Here is a 17,586-nt window from a genome sequence, read left to right on the forward strand (position 1 = left end):
CAGGCTCCCCCACGGACCCCTGCCCCCACCATGTTTTCAACTCAGCAAACGCCACCATCGCCCCCGAACTCCGCAAGATCATCAACCTCTCCTTCACTTCTGCCACCTTCCCGGACAGCTGGAAACACGCAGAAATCCAACCCCTCCTCAAAAAACCCAAGGCTGACCCCAACGACCTCAAAAACTTCCGTCCGATCTCTCTCCTCCCTTTTCCAGCGAAAGTCATCGAGAAGATCGTCAACACTCAGCTCACCCACTTCCTCGAAGACAATTCCATCCTGGACCCCTCACAATCCGGATTCAGACGAAACCACAGCACTGAGACCGCCCTCCTCGCCGCCACAGATGACATCAGACATCAAATGGACAACGGCGAAACCTCAGCCCTCATCCTCCTCGACCTATCAGCCGCTTTTGACACCGTCTGCCACCGCACCCTACTGACCTGCCTCCAGGAAGCCGGCATCCAAGATAAAGCCCTCCACTGGATCTCATCCTTCCTCTCCGACAGAACGCAGAGAGTCCGTCTCTCCCCTTTCCGCTCCAAAGCCACCAACCTCATCTGCGGCGTCCCCCAAGGATCCTCCCTCAGCCCCACGTTGTTCAACGTCTACATGGCCCCCCTCGCTCAACTGGCCCGCCAACATCATCTCAGCATCATCTCCTACGCCGACGATACCCAGCTCGTCCTCTCCCTGACCAAAGACCCGCTCACCGCCAAAACAAACCTCCACGAGGGACTAAAATCTATCGCCAATTGGATGAACAACAGTCGCCTGAAACTCAACTCCGACAAGACGGAAGTCCTCATCCTCGGACGCACTCCCTCGGCCTGGAACGACTCATGGTGGCCCTCCGTCCTCGGACCCCCACCCACCCCTGCCAGCCACGCAAGAAACCTCGGCTTCATCCTGGACTCCGCCCTCACCATGTCCAAACAGGTCAGCGCCGTCTCCTCCTCCTGTTTCAACACCCTCCGAATGCTCCGCAGAATTTTCAAGTGGATTCCAACAGAAACCAGAAAGACGGTGACCCAGGCCCTCGTCAGCAGCAGACTTGACTACGGCAACGCACTCTACACAGGCATCCCAACCAAAGACATCAAACGCCTCCAACGTATCCAAAATGCCTCCGCCCGACTGATCCTCAACATACCCCGCCGAAGTCACATCTCCCCTCACCTAAAGGAACTCCACTGGCTCCCGGTAGACAAGAGGATCACCTTCAAACTCCTGACCCACGCTCACAAGGCACTTCACAACACCGGACCCTCCTACCTCAACACCAGACTTCACTTCTACACCCCAACACGTCAACTCCGATCCGCCAACCTCGCCCTCGCCATCGTACCCCGAATCCAGCGGCAGATCCTTCTCCTTCCTCGCCGCCAAGACCTGGAACTCTCTCCCCACATCCCTTCGCCAGACCCAGGACCTCCTCGCATTCAGAAGGCTCCTCAAGACCTGGCTCTTCGACCGATAAACCAGCAGCGCTCCCCTCCCCCCCCCCCCCTCAGCGCCTCGAAACCCTGACGGGTACATAGCGCGCTTTATAAATACTATGATTGATTGATTGATTGATTGAAGGAAAAAGATTTTCAAAGAGAAAATGTGTCAGCAAAAGTATAATAATCTTCTGTGACTCCACTTTGAAAAATGAACAGGTTTAAAAGGTGCCGCTCGATACTTGACCTCCGAGGATTCTAATATGATTTTGCACATTGATGTTCATAAAAAGACTGGCTTAAAGGGCTGAGAGAAGGGTTTGAGACCGATAGGATTGAGAAGGCAGCGACAGCACCTAACCCTCATCACAAAATGAACAGATTGTATATACATGTGCAGCAATGGTACCCTGATGACTGAAAAATAACGTAGAGCATCCACCAAAAGATCCCATTAAAACAGGGAATATTTTGAAGCATGTGATTCTTTCATTATAGTCACTGAAAGAAAAGATCACAAAATGTGGGAAAAAGCTGGAAATAGTGGATCAAGCTGCAGAGGAGCCATCAAGCATGTCTTAGCATCAGGCAATAAAACCAAAGGGGTGGAAGGGGTATGGAAGAGGCCATACTTTTAGAGTTTCTGCCAGTAATGGAAAGAGAGAGTACTTTTGTACCCCCTGGACGATTCAGTGCCGGTAGAGGAAATACTGAGTAACTACTCGACTCGTCCTTGGGACAAAATTACCTCAGACAAAGGGGTTCTATCAGTATTCAGAACTGGTTATTGTATTGACTTCACTCAACCCCCTAATAGAACCAAAGAAGAAAAACTGAAATCAGTTTTTATTCCTTTGCTGCTGGAAAAGGTGCAATATTTGCCGACTAGTACACATTAGAAAAAAGACATTTGGTAAATACTAAACATATGTTGTTATTCCCAAAGTGTAGGGAACATTCAACCCTTTTGTAAAAACAAACCCACACGCAGGTTCAAGATGTACAACACAGCAGAAAGTCATTGTGATGCTATGGGAGAAACGTTTCCTTGAAAACACATTAAATCTCATGAATGCAGATTTACATATCATAGTGCACCCCAAACCTTGAATTACCTCAGATTTGTGGCGTGGGAATCATTATTCAAGTAATTACTGTGTGGCATAAAATCTGCTTCAAGACTGTTCACTAAGCTTCTAGTTGTGGTTGCACAGGTAAAGGAGCAGGCTATACATGTGTACGCATTTCTGGATGGCTGTCTGGTAATGGAGAATTCATTCCTACAGTGCCACATCAGCATCAGTAGAGCCATTCGGTTATCCTATCGATCAAGCATCACTCTCAATTTATACAAGTATTCCCAAAGTAGGTAGGCCTCTTATTTCTGATCTTTTGACTTTGCCAATGTTTTTGCAGATTTTGTGTGGCATCGGGTAATAGCAAAACGTTTTTTTCCCAATGCTGTGCAGCAGCTGCAGAAAAAGGAAGAAAAAAATGCAATGACTCAGCCACTGATGGCCATCACATCATTCCGCTGCCGCACACACACATACATGATGCATGCGCTAGTGGTATGAATCAGACGCCACAATGACCGACACCACTTGGATTGGCAAATACAAAATATGCATTTAGCATGAAATTAAAACAAAAAAATAGCGCAGGGTGGTTGGTGGTCAATTGACAAACATCTGAAGGAGAATGGGAAAAGCAGCACACGGAGGAGTGAACAAGGTGGGTGGAAGGAAGAAGCGTACAGTGATACAACAGGTAGTGTAGGGGGTTGGGGAGAAGCACATGAGAGCAAGCAGCACCCAACGGAGAGAACAACACAGGGTGTGGGAGAAACACACAAGAGAAAGGACAACACAGAGTATAGGAGAACAGTACACCAGAGCAAGAGTGATCAGCGCAGGAGAGGGAGCATATTTGACGGAGCAGAAGCACAGCAGACGAGGGAGAGAGCTGGAAAACACATGTATCCCCATGGAGAGCTTAACCAAAATGAAAAAATGGTTCCCTAAATGAGAAGTTGGCAGAGCCAAGATAGATAATCAAAAGAATGCCAAAGAGGTCATGCCTAAGGGAAGGGAAAACACAAGAAGAAGGCAGTGAGGCATCAAATAAGAAGCACACACACATGAGTGTGACATTAAACCCAGCCAATAGTGAGTAATGCAAGGGTTGTAAGCCCAAAATAGGTCATTAACAAACATAGAGCGTGCACTTTCTGGTAGTCAAGGCCTAAAAATCTTTGACGATTCAATAACAGAAATTTGTCTTTGGAGCAGAAATAGTTATAGTCAAGGCTGGTGTCTGGTTATTTCTGACATTTCAGAAGTGTTTCCAGACTTCCTAGACTCCAAACGTTAGGTCTATATGTGTTTTTGTATCCACATTCCTTTTGTTTAGTTTTTATTTTCACAACAACAAATCCGTTCTTGGTGCACGGCTGTGAGGGTTACAGCCTCAGTCTGTTGAGTCACCATTTTAAAATATTAGGGTCCTCCCAACCGTGTACAATAATTTATTCTTTAGTAATCATAGTCAACTGTTATCTTTCTAATCACTCTTTTATTAAATTCATAATCTTTTATTGTGTTCATTCTTCCTAAACTTTAAATTATTATGTAATTCTTCTGTATTACAATCTCCCTATTCGTTTTGAGGCTCTTGTCTGTTCATCAAGGGAATACATAGCATTTCATCAGCGAACATTCTGAATGGAATGAAATGCCACATTAAATTATATTGAATTACTGCTTCTTTGTGTCCTCAACGTTTAACAGTCAGGAGTTCATACTAATTTGGAATCAGTCCTTTTTCTATTGTCATCCAAATACTTACTACAGTGTCTTCCGCTCAAGGTATCTCTCTAGGGAAGTCCTATAATTTCTGTTTCATCCTCTTTTGAGTCTGTCATTATTCTAATAGTGATCTAGTATAGATTCATATATATATATATATATATATATATATATATATATATATATATATATTCAGTGGCATGTGTAGCTGCAGATACACATGCTATGCAATGCATATCTCTTCCAACATCTAGTGTTGGGCTCGGAGTGTTACATGTTGTTTTTCTTCGAAGAAGTCTTTATCGCTAGTCATATTTTATCTGGTTGAGCTATTTTTAGGACCTACTCGCCCTGTCTGGCAAGTTGACAAATAACAGGTGTTTTTTTTCAGTCAGAAAGTAAAGGAGCAATAAAAATGTCTTTAAATCTTATTTTCGTCACATTTGCTCTGTGTTCAGCAACACAGGTCAAAAGTCATTTTTTCTTTGTTCCTTCTGACTGTAGAGTTCCTGGATTTTGTAAGGGGAACTGTCTGACCTGTGTCAGTTATTTAAATGTTGTGTGTTAGGAAAACCCTAAGTCATCTGTACAGACATTTCAAAATATGTCAGTAGTTGTAAAAGCCCATTTTTTGTACTTCTGTGTGATGACAAAAATATTTTTATAGGATGAAAACAAATCAGAACACTTTACTTGGTGATGTGCAATTGATAAATATATTTTCTAAAACCTACTTTTAACTGATTATTGTTAATACACTTTATAGTTTTTATCAGTAAAGCTGCAAGTTAGTGGGAAGGTTTTTAGAAATTTCTTGGAAATTTACTGTCTGTAAGTAACAGTGTGCTACCACATCATGCTTTAGTAATAGATATTTTTTTTAAGTGAGTGTTTAAACAAACTGAGAAACACTACTGCCCTAATGGCAATGCTAGTAGTGAACTAAGACAAGTCATGGATCATGAATACTCTATATGTGGCTAAAGTCTTATACATAGAACACACTTTTAGTCTATTTAATCAAACAAGGTTTTTTGTAAGGCAGAAATGCTGAACTCACAAATTTGAAGAAGCACTCGTGAGAATGAGTAAAAAGGTGACTGTAAAATAAAATATTTGCCTAGGATCATACAATTTGGGACGCAATTACGGGTCAAGTACATTACAGTTAGGTCAAGTAGATTATTCAAGGTACCTGACCCAAAAGTCTAGAAACATTTTAATGATTTTTCGAGGACTTTATATTTTCCAAAATCGAATTGACTAGAAAGCAATTCAACTCTTAAGCCTCACTAAGCCACTTTCTCAAAAAAGTTGACCCCCTTCACGTAATAATTTCTGCTTTATAGTTCCTCCTTTCTCGTATAATCCTCTCATTTCAAATTGATGTCCATTCTCCACAATATGTTTCACTACAAATTCATCTTGTTTTTCATCCAGATGTTTGTACAGTTCTTTTTCCATCAAACATTTGCTGCTCCTTCGGTCACTCCTACATAACACTATCCACAAGAACATTTTACCCACAAATGCAGTTTTCGGTATCTCATGTTACTTAATGGGTAAGGTTCATTTTCTTCCTGGGATTATAAATTACTACATCTCTCAATAATATATATTTGCAGCTTAAGCATAAATAGCTTTTATTTCTTGTTAAACTGTTTGTTATGTATGGGATAAAGCACTTTTGCAGTACATTAAAAGGATTATACAAGTAACCAATGTGTGCAATTACCAGAGTCCGAAGGCTGAGTTCCTTTATAAAGGCACGGAACTCATAGGTGACCTGCAATATCCTTTCAGTGTACGCCAGAAGGTATTTTATTCCCTGGTCACACCATTATTCTTCACATAAACCATTTAAATCGTGGAAGTCTTTCTGCTTCATTTGAAAGAAATAGTGTGGTTGCAGAAATGAAGAACAAAAGTGGAATCTGTAGGGCAAAATTAAACATACTAACAAGCAGTTAGAAATTTGTTGCAAAAAATATAATCAGTTTAATATCAATTTGATTAAAAATGGCCTAGCTCAGAATGAAAGCTAACATGCTGGGATGCTTCCATTCTTGTGATAAACTGTATACAAAAAATAAACATGCTGCCATAAATGTAGCCTTTCTGCAGATCACTGCTCATTTAAAAAAAGCAGGTCATAAGAATGAAAACACTGTTTTTGCTGTTAAAACTGTTCTGTGCCCTGCCTTTCACCTTGGCTACTGGCTCTGACTGGTATCCTGATGTCCTAGCTCAACTGTAATGACTTATTACATTTGAGCAGCTACTTCTTTTTATTATTACGAATGGCTAGAGATGTCACAATTCAAGTTTAATAAATAAGGACATTAGAGAAGTGTTTTTAAAAAAGAATTGGAGGGACCCATATATTATGAGTCGTATTTTGGCTATAATTGGATAACCTTCTAGGTCGGGTTTTACCATTAATCATGAGAAGAAACCTGAGTTAATACCTAAATTATGGCAGGTTTTAACATTAATAAAAATAAGTATTTACCATGTTTTCCAGCACCTCACAACCCCAGCAGAAAGGCTGCTACACACTGATTGTTAGAGGGTACTAAGGGGGTTATTACAACTTTGGAGGAGGTGTTAATCAGTCCCAAAAGTGACGGATATACCACCAGCCGTATTACGAGTCCATTTTATCCTATGGAACTCGTAATACGGCTGGTGCTATATCCGTCACATTTGGGACGGATTAACACCTCCTCCAAAGTTGTAATAACCCCCAATGTTATTAATACTAAGTAATTATGTAGCGGAGACAGTTGTTCAGGGGCACATACAAAAATTATTTGTACTACTTCCTGTCTAATGGAGAGGGTTACCTAAAGGATATTTCTGCATGAATTGTGCGACAGTTCAACTAAATACTCTGTAAAAAGCACTATTTAAATAAAGTTATGAAACAGGAAGAATATTTCCAGTACAGTATAATAAATACCAAGTACATACCTCATGCACAACAGATTTGGGAAAGTAAGAATCTAAAGATTGTGTTCGCCTTCTGGGGCTTCTTTGGGCTTACCGAAGATATCATTAAAAGCCATACTTGTCTCCACGTTTGGTCGATGCCCACAGAAAAACGTAAATTTTTCTCAGAAAACATTTCTGGACCCTACCACTATATGGCGGAATAATGCAGTGTGTGAAACTAAAATAGTCCTGAGCCCACATCAGGAGACTACTTTTGTGGGTTTTTAAAAAAAATAAATTTTTTATAAATAAAGTGGCTCTAAAGTCCAAAATCAAAGTTACACATTTCCTTGTTTAGGAACCATCATTAAAAACGTGTTTGACATTCAAAATGGACGCAGGCAAATCTTTCAAGCAACTTCAGGCCATACTTGTATATGTAAATAGCCTTTGCATATGAACAAACACACATTCTTCTGCAAACCGTTGAACACTAATAAATTGCAGTGGATTACTTGAGAAAAAAATTCCATCAGTGTGACCATTTTACAGAACGAGCCGGATCTTAAGACTAGTGCTCGTACAGCAAAATATGTTTTGAGTTGTCTCAAAATTCAATCCCCGTGTTTATTTATGTTATGTACTGCACAGTAATGTAAATAAAAATAGTGACATTTGAATATTAAAAATGTCACTTTACCCTTCAGTCAGTACCTATTTTCTTCTTTTATTTATTTTTATGATGGTGCATTTGCAAGCAAACACGTTTCTATTACAAAATTACTGCACTGACACGATTACTAATCTGTTAATATCTCTAAAAATATAATAGTTTAATAATCTTTATATGACCTACAAGTTCAACAAGATGGATGACGGCTATAAAAAACGCTGAACAAATACAATCCTCCTCAAATGCCGTTCAATATATTTTTGTTTTTACAGCTCTGGTGATACAAAGCTTTGAAATCCTACTAATCAAGCCCTTAACACTGGGGTCTTAACTATTTTCCTAACTTATTTTTATATTCGGATAAAATGACCAAAGCTTCAGTCCATCTCTCTACTGGATGCGTCCTCTTCTTTTATTTGCTAATAGTGATGTTTGGCAAAACAACATTCTCAAAGCTATGAAAAGCCCTCAACAGCAGTTCTGCATTTTTGATTATCTTGTTCCAGAATTATGAACATTTGTGCAGGCTGAAGGATATGGCTTCATGTTCTCCAAATATCCATATGTCGAGGCACTCTGAATCAGCAGAAAAATATGTGAAAATCCTTGGAAATATTTTCAGATTTCAGCATGAACTAAATAAAGATCCTCTGCACACCAATTACCAGTCCAAATCTTCAAGCTACTATTCTGATTCAATAGACCAGTTGCAATGGAATGACATCCATGAGTGTGCGGATAGTGGGAGTCTGGTTGGAGATAATAACGCTTCAAACAGTCTCCCATCCACATCTGCCCTTCTGCATGCTCCAAACAATTTTTTTTGTCACGCAGAGACCTTCATAAGAGTATAATGCACTGTAGAAATTAAATTCATTTATGGCGCACATCAAATGCACCCCGATTTCTGGGAAGAGTGAGCCACACCACATAGTGTCAATTACAGTACAACCATTAAAGCTGTAGAATATTTTTTTTTGTTTTTCAGTTAGTTTTGCTGCTGCACATTGTGACCACGGATACGATAGTCTACTCTTGAAATGGTAGCCAGTGGCGACCAAATGAAAACATTTTCCTGTTCCCCTCTGTGTTTCTTTCTGTGGCTGTCTGAAAACCGGTTGTTTTATAAAAATGAAAATAGATTTATATGTCGTCAACTATGAGGCGCCTTTGTAAAAAACGTCCTGACAACGTAAGACCTGCGAATGCAAAAAATGCAGAAAAATTGTCAAGAGTTTGTGAAGGATTTGCTTTGCACTTTGTCTCCTTGGGAACCGCTGACTGCCTTCTTGCTGGTCAATATGCTAAAAAATCGATTTTACATTTTTCAAGGCGCTGTTTACAAAACAGGGACCCTTCACATTTATTCCTGTGCCCCAAATGCTGCTTATGGAAGCTGAAGCCACGAAGCCTAAGTCTTTGCAGCTTTCTTAGATAACGGCGTTGCAGCGTGTGGTTTTTGCCTAAGGCACAACTCACAGTTTCATATATGGGCGCCAGGGAATCATTCTTCCTTGCCCGACTATGATGTGTAGGAAGAGGAGAACATTCAAGCTTGCTCCTATTTCACAGGTTAGTTGAAACAAAGGTTAACGTGGATCTTATGTAGAGCCACTGAATAGCTGACCAAATCGGGAATGCTAATGTGTAGATCAACTTTAGCAAAATTGTAAATGTTTCCATATGGGTTTGCTTCAAAGGCTTAAGAGGCACTATTTTAGTTCATTTATTGTTGATTTTAGATGGCACATGTCAGCTACTTTGGAGTGGCAAAATGTGATTTGGATATATCATATGATGCTAGATAACTTTCACATACAATATGAGGTTTCATTTCAGTTCCTGATTCTTATGCCAAGACAGGCTTTTGGCTTCTTGAAATTATAGTGGGCTCATTGAAGTCTTTGTACTGGGCTCAGTATATGTATTTTTGTTTTAGTAATCGTTTTTGCTTAGCACTCATGAAGATATTCATCTCTATTTCCTGATCTCGAGTTCTGGGTTACTTTCTGTTGCAGAATCAGTATGTTCTAGTTCTTGAACAACTTGACCAGCATGATTTAGGAGTAGTGAGTAAGATTTCAGGTTATCCTTTCCTATTTGGAGATTGTATAGAAAATGCAGGGAAAGCAAGCATTGTGTGTTTGGTCTTTTGTTGCATACAAGGATAGTTTCCTCCCTGTATCTTGGCTATTGGCTGGTAGTCTCCGTTTCGAGGAGGGTTAAGATGGGCTTGTAGCTCAGTGGGGCAATGTAATAATTAAGGGTTTTCTTCAGTGCTTGGCACCATGCTTTATATGAGTAACAACAGTTAATTGGATTGGTCAGCACCGAGGCCTGCAAGCACAAATGTTTTAGATACAGTTAGGAATGCATAAAGTTGTTGTGACAAAAATGGGTCTCCACCAATATAGTAAGTTATATGGTATTCTCCCTGGAATGCAAATTAAGGTACAATCATGTGAACACTGTGGCAAGCTTTTGCTGAAGGCGGCTGTCTAGTTGTTGATTTTTCTCTGTCTGGATGATGAAAATAGATCTGCTGGTTTTTTTTGGATGAATCAATCATAATTTTTACATGCTTGGTTTCAGCGATTCCTTAGACTGTCTCAGTGAACAGTCTATCTTGGCCCTAGATACAGTTCCATGAACATTTCTTAGCGCGGAAATCAATACTATATAAAGCACAGCAAATCACCCTAGAGGGTCTCAAGGTGCTGGGTTTTCCAGCAGCTGCAAGGTGATCTGCTCATTCGAACAGCCAGGGCTTCAGTCCTCTTCTTATGATGCAGTCCTGAGGTGCAGGGGAAGGTTGTTCCAAGCCTTGGCTGCCAGATGTGATATTGAACATCCTCCGCTGTAGACTTGATGAGCCAGGGAGTGTCTGCCAGGTGGAGGGAGGCAGATCGTAGGTGTCTGGTAGGTTGATGGAGTGGCATGTGTTTGTTGATGTAAGCTTGTCCTTCGTTGTGCAGGGTTTGTATGTGTGGGTTAGCCTCTTGAACTGGCATCTCTTCTGGATTGGGGGCCAGTGTATCTTGTTGAGGTGGGATGAGATGTGGATCCATCTGGGGAGGTAGAGGATGAGTCTTGCTGCTGAGTTTTGTATTGTCTGTAGTCTCTACAGGAGGCGTGCAGTGATTCCTATGTAGTGTGTGTTCTTGTAGTCCTTCCTGCTGGTGATGAGGGCGTTTGTGATGGTCCTCCTGATGTCTGCTGGAAGCCACCTGAAGATCTTTCTGAGCATGCATACGGTGTGAAAGCAGAAGGATGAGACAGCATTTACCTGTTGCTTTATAGATAGTTGCTGTTGAGGATGATGCCGAGGTTGCAGGCATGGTTTGTTGTGTTGGGGAGTGGACCAAGTTCCACAGGCCACCATGCGTCATTCCATGGTAAGGTATTGTTTCCAAACATGAGGACTTCTGTCTTGTCTGTGTTCAACTTGAGGCAGTTGTCCTTCATCCAGTCGACGACATTCATCATACATCGGTGGAAGTTTGCTCTGGTGGCCAAGGGGCTTCTGACAGCAAGAGGTTCAACTGCGTGTTGTTGGCATGGGAAATGATGTTGGGTTCATGCGATCTGACGGTGCTGGCTAGGGGGGTCATGTACATGTTGAAGAGGATGGGACTGAGGGATGATGTAGGAAGTTGGCTCTGTATGCACTATTTCAAAGTAAGGAATAGTATGCACAGAGTCCAAGGGTTCCCCTTAGAGGTAAGGTAGTGGCAAAAAGAGATAATACTAATGCTCTATTTTGTGGTAGTGTGGTCGAGCAGTAGGCTTATCAAAGGAGTAGTGTTAAGCATTTGTTGTACATACACACAGGCAATAAATGTGAAACACACACTCAGAGACAATTCCAGGCCAATAGGTTTTTGTATAGAAAAATATATTTTCTTAGTTTATTTTAAGAACCACAGGTTCAATTTCTACATGTAATATCTCATTTGAAAGCTATTGCAGGTAAGTACTTTAGGAACTTTGAATAATCACAATAGCATATATACTTTTTACATAAAACACATATAGCTATTTTAAAAGTGGACACAGTGCAATTTTCACAGTTCCTAGGGGAGGTAAGTTATTGTTAGTTCTTGCAAGTAAGTAAACCACCTACGGGGTTCAAATTGGGGTCCAAGGTAGCCCACCGTTGGGGGTTCAGAGCAACCCCAAAGTCAACACACCAGCAGCTCAGGGCCGGTCAGGTGCAGAGTTCAAAGTGGTGCCCAAAACGTATAGGCTTCAATGGAGAAGGGGGTGCCCAGGTTCCAGTCTGCCAGCAGGTAAGTACCCACGTCTTCGGAGGGCAGACTAGGGGGGTTTTGTAGGGCACCGGGGGGACACAAGTCCACACAGAAAGTACACCCTCAGCAGCGCGGGGGCGGCTAGGTGCAGTGTGCAAACAAGCGTCGGGTTTGTAATAGGATTCATTGGGAGACCAAGGGGTCTCTTCAGCGGTGCAGGCAGGCAAGGGGGGGGGGGCTCCTCGGGGTAGCCACCACCTGGGCAAGGGAGAGGGCCTCCTGGGGGTCACTCCTGCACTGGAGTTCCGATCCTTCAGGTCCTGGGGGCTGCGGGTGCAGGGTCTTTTCCAGGCGTCGGGATCTGGGAGTCAGGCAGTCGCGGCCAGGGGGAGCCTCGGGATTCCCTCTGCAGGTGTCGCTGTGGGGGCTCAGGGGGGACAACTTTGGTTACTCACAGTCTTGGAGTCGCCTGGGGGTCCTCCCTGTAGCGTTGTTTCTTCACCAGTCGAGTCGGGGTCGCCGGGTGCAATGTTGCACGTCTCACGCTTCTGGCGGGAATTGCAGGGGTCTTTAAAGTTGCTCCTCTGGAAACAAAGTTGCAGTCTTTGTTGAACAGGGCCGCTGTTCTCGGGAGTTTCTTGGTCCTTTTAGAGCAGGGCAGTCCTCTGAGGATTCAGAGGTCGCTGGTCCTGGGGAAAGCGTCGCTGGAGCAGTTTTCTTCCGAAGGGGGGAGACAGGCCGGTAGGGCTGGGGCCAAAGCAGTTGGTGTCTCCGTCTTCTCTGCAGGGTTTTTCAGCTCAGCAGCCCTCTTCTTCTTTAGGTTGCAGGAATCTGAGTTCCTAGATTCAGGGGAGCCCTTAAATACTAAATTTAAGGGTGTGTTTAGGTCTGGGGGGTTAGTAGCCAATGGCTACTAGCCCTGAGGGTGGGTACACCCTCTTTGTGCCTCCTCCCAAGGGGAGGGGGTCACATTCCTATCCCTATTGGGGGAATCCTCCATCTGCAAGATGGAGGATTTCTAAAAGTTAGAGTCACCTCAGCTCAGGACACCTTAGGGGCTGTCCTGACTGGCCAGTGACTCCTCCTTGTTATTCTCATTATTTCCTCCGGCCTTGCCGCCAAAAGTGGGGCCGTGGCCGGAGGGGGGCGGGCAACTCCACTAGCTGGAGTGCCCTGTGGTGCTGGAACAAAGGGGGTGAGCCTTTGAGGCTCACCGCCAGGTGTTACAGCTCCTGCCTGGGGGAGGTGATAGCATCTCCACCCAGTGCAGGCTTTGTTACTAGCCACAGAGTGACAAAGGCACTCTCCCCATGTGGCCAGCAACATGTCTCGAGTGTGGCAGGCTGCTAAAACCAGTCAGCCTACACGGGTAGTTCGTTAAGGTTTCAGGGGGCACCTCTAAGGTGCCCTCTGGGGTGTATTTTACAATAAAATGTACACTGGCATCAGTGTGCATTTATTGTGCTGAGAAGTTTGATACCAAACTTCTCATTTTTCAGTGTAGCCATTATGGTGCTGTGGAGTCCGTGTTTGACAGACTCCCAGACCATATACTCTTATGGCTACCCTGCACTTACAATGTCTAAGGTTTTGCTTAGACACTGTAGGGGCACAGTGCTCATGCACTGGTGCCCTCACCTATGGTATAGTGCACCCTACCTTAGGGCTGTAAGGCCTGCTAGAGGGGTGACTTATCTATACTGTATAGGCAGTGTGAGGTTGGCATGGCACCCTGAGGGGAGTGCCATGTCGACTTACTCGTTTTGTCCTCACCAGCACACACAAGCTGGCAAGCAGTGTGTCTGTGCTGAGTGAGGGGTCCCCAGGGTGGCATAAGATATGCTGCAGCCCTTAGAGACCTTCCCTGGCATCAGGGCCCTTGGTACCAGGGGTACCAGTTACAAGGGACTTACCTGGATGCCAGGGTGTGCCAATTGTGAAAACAAAAGTACAGGTTAGGGAAAGAACACTGGTGCTGGGGCCTGGTTAGCAGGCCTCAGCACACTTTCAATTCAAAACATAGCATCAGCAAAGGCAAAAAAAGTCAGGGGGTAACCATGCCAAGGAGGCATTTCCTTACAGATGATCCTTGGGGGACGCCACAGATGATCTTCTTGGGTCCCAAAGGGGACAGTGGGAGACAAATTATCTGGGTCCTTCCAGTGAGGAATGAGGTCATCCCTTTGAGGGTGTCTCTCTGGATTCAGATGTGATGGAGTCTGTTGATAAGGATGTGATGGGAGACGGTGTTGAAGGCGGCTGATAGGTCCAAGAGGATGAGGGCTGTTGTAGTCGAGGAGGGCCCTGATATCATCAGTGGCTGTGATCAGGGCTGTCTTGGTGCTGTGGTTTGCTCGGACTCCAGATTGAGAGGGGTCCAGGAAGTTGTTGTGTTCCACCTACCCTTTATCTTGTTTACCTTAACTTGCCCACTTCCTCTCTCCCTGTCTTTCTCTCAGTCAGGCTAGTTATGATTGCTCTAGCCAGTTACACTAGCATTGTTGAGAAGACCACCCGTTCCACACAGCTCTTCTCCTTTCCGCTAAGTTGTTTCCTTTCTTCATATCTTCTGGTTCACTCTTCTCCCTCTCTCTGTTCCACTCAACCTTTTCTGAATACCAAAGAACAGCATAAAGAGTTACAACATAAGACCATAATAACATACAACCATAGCGTAACTGCAGATTATGTCCTTAAGTTGTTCTGAATATGTTTCACCAACTTTGATGGCCTGTGTGAACTTTGTTGTGACGCAAAATTCAAACAGTCCTCCCCAGAAAGGTAATCACACTTTGTAATAAAGCGGGCAAAAGAGACAGTATAGCTGCTGTCTTCAAAATGTACCTCATCTGATTTACACTATCCATGCTGAAAGTGTTACATAATTCCATCATCCACAAAACTCCTTTTAAGTACTAACTTCCCCTAAAGCTCTCGCTACTATTCACACTCGCACCCCCAAACCATCTTTGACATTGATACAACTTTTGATGTTTGATTGTTCAGTAGCATCATTGCAACCATTTTGTATGGGGGAGCATTGGTGTATGCTTTCAATGTTGCAGCCACTGTGTCTCCTTTAATTGGAGATCTTGCATGTGTGTCTCAGACAGTACAAACCTATGTGTGGGGTTGAGGTGTTTGACTATGTTTTTGGATTGAGGGAAGTGAGACAGGAATGGAATAACTTTTTTTTTTTAACTTGCTCTAGTCTGGAAGTGCTTGGACTGAATTTTGGCGAATGTGCCTCTATGTCCAGGGAAGGGGAAGCGTGTGTATTTGTACTGGACTAGAAGCCTAGTGGAGCGAGGGTTGATTCTTTTTGCATGGGTGTTTAAATTAGCGCAAACTGCGTTTATAGGTCACCTGGATATAAAGTGAATGAAATGAGGCAGAAGCTGTTGAAAAGTTTAAGAGATGAAAGTGGGTGGCTCAAGAAGCGTTTGTGGATTGGTTATTGCTGGATTTGGCATGCATTCAGGAGCTCATTCTTTTTCTTCTGTCATTCAATGAGAAGCTTGCATCTGACAACCTTCAGCCTGCAATACACTCCTCCTGTCGTGGCTTGTGTTTGTATTCATCTGGCGTGCAAATGGTCCAACTGGGAGATCCCTGTGTCCACAGATGGGAAGCCCTGGTGGGAGTATGTGGATGTTACCGTCACGCTAGAACTCCTGGACGGTGAGTGGCCTTTACGATGTCTCACATCTCCTCTTAATCTCAATCCAAGATTATCATTCAGGCCTGCATGTCTTATTTTGAACGGCACAGTTGTTCCTCCCCCTCTGTGTGATTTTTAACATGTGCATCCTCCCGCTACCATTTTCCTGTCTCCTTAATGCTGCTTATCCTCCGTTTTTTTTTTTCTGGCTATCTGAATTGCCAGTTAATTAGCATGCTGTTGACTTATTATGCAGTTCTGCGAATAAAAAAGTAAAGTATCAGCCATTCATTACATAGTATGGGATTCTGAAAGAGGTAGAGAACATTCAAGCATTTCCCCAAAACTCTTTTTACTACCCACACTTTTCTACCGCCCTGTTTCTTGCTTTCATATTTTCTCAACGAACTGTTGCTGTCTCTGCTCATTGTACTGCTCTCTTGCTGGACATCTCCTGTAAAACCACTACTCTCTGCCTCTTCATTGTCATGATTTTTTGGGAGATTCCTTATCTTCAAAGTTTCCAAAGGCATCAGCTAAATGTTGAAAGGTTTTTTACAGCACTACCATCCAAATGATGGTAGTTGGCGCCACCTCTGCAAATCAGTATTTCACCCATGGAAGTGATGTTGCAGGTACATGATTACACCCCCCCCCATGCTAGTGACTCCAGTTCCTTTTATATTTTTTATGGTTTCTATTTTTTCCCTAATGTCTTCTGGAGTTTCGGATACAAGTGAATGTTCACTTGACATCTGAACATGAAATGCCAGGATTCGAAATGTGTTCTAAGTGCAAAAAGCAGATGGGAGTGCCTGGTACTTATGTGCCATAATGTGGCATAAGTGGCTGCAGATAGAAGCTGAGCACCGCTCCTTTGGACGTCGAGTCCTGTGCTTAAGGCACCACTACCTCTAGGTGCTTCACCGCCTTCAGGCTCTGGTCAGCACTAAGGCAAGGCGTCTGAGCTGTGATGGGATCCAGACAAGACCGTCAACCCTCAAGTCTGAGACCACACAACACCACCAAATGCTCGAAGCAGATGCCTCCGTTGAAGCCCAAAGAGCCGTTGGTCCTGAAGCCAGCGTGGGCACCAAGTCTGTCAACTTCTAACTAAAAGCCCATCCTTGAAAAGCTCTGACAGGAGCTGGATTAACAGCTATGTTGCATTGTGAGTCACCCCTGCACAAGCAAGATCTCCAACACTGAAAAGACTCTGCTCACAAAGAGACCACTCTCCTTTGAGGATGCTCCATAACAGGACACACTTTTGCATCTGACGTCTCCTAAGAGGCCTAAGGATAAGGCTGTCAGTCCTCCTCTACCACCTCTTCCTTACCTTCTGTGACTTCCCCTCAGGGGTCACTTAAGTCCTGTTTAGACAACAGGTGTTCTAGCCCCTACTCCCCAATGGAGGATTTTGATCCGCACCTTACAGATGATCATTGGGAGGAGTATGATGTGGAGCCGCCTGGGGACCCTGCTGACCATATCTCTGTTAGGGGCTCCTCCCAGTTGACCACTAAATACCCCGGTATCCTCCAACATGCAGTCGCCAATCACAAGATGGGCATGTACATCGCCGCAGAGGATGAATTCCTAATGAAGACACTTTGTAGAACTGAGTTTTCATTGCAATTTCTACCTGTGCTTTAGAGCATGACACCAGGCATGTTTAAATAATCTGTAAATATCCCTGGTGGTAACAACCAGGATTGAAAAGAAATTTAAGCCCGCCCTATCAGATCCCCTCTGTATCAGAGGCCATGTGCCTCAAGACTTACTGGTCATTTCCATCACCTGGAAGAGCTCAGCCA

General features: G+C 43.6%; 1 protein-coding gene across 1 annotated transcript in view; it reads left to right on the forward strand.

The window, feature by feature from the left end:
* CCNT1 (cyclin T1) overlaps positions 1 to 17,586 on the forward strand; it is a 118,195-nt gene that overhangs the window by 48,857 nt on the left and 51,752 nt on the right. Inside the window, exon 7 of the mRNA XM_069230505.1 lies at positions 15,626 to 15,789. Within this exon, the coding sequence (XP_069086606.1) occupies positions 15,626 to 15,789 (164 nt within the window). The remainder of the gene's footprint in view (positions 1 to 15,625; positions 15,790 to 17,586) is intronic.

This window comes from Pleurodeles waltl, chromosome 4_2, assembly GCF_031143425.1.
Source record: "Pleurodeles waltl isolate 20211129_DDA chromosome 4_2, aPleWal1.hap1.20221129, whole genome shotgun sequence".
In the NCBI taxonomy this organism is placed as follows: domain Eukaryota; kingdom Metazoa; phylum Chordata; class Amphibia; order Caudata; family Salamandridae; genus Pleurodeles; species Pleurodeles waltl.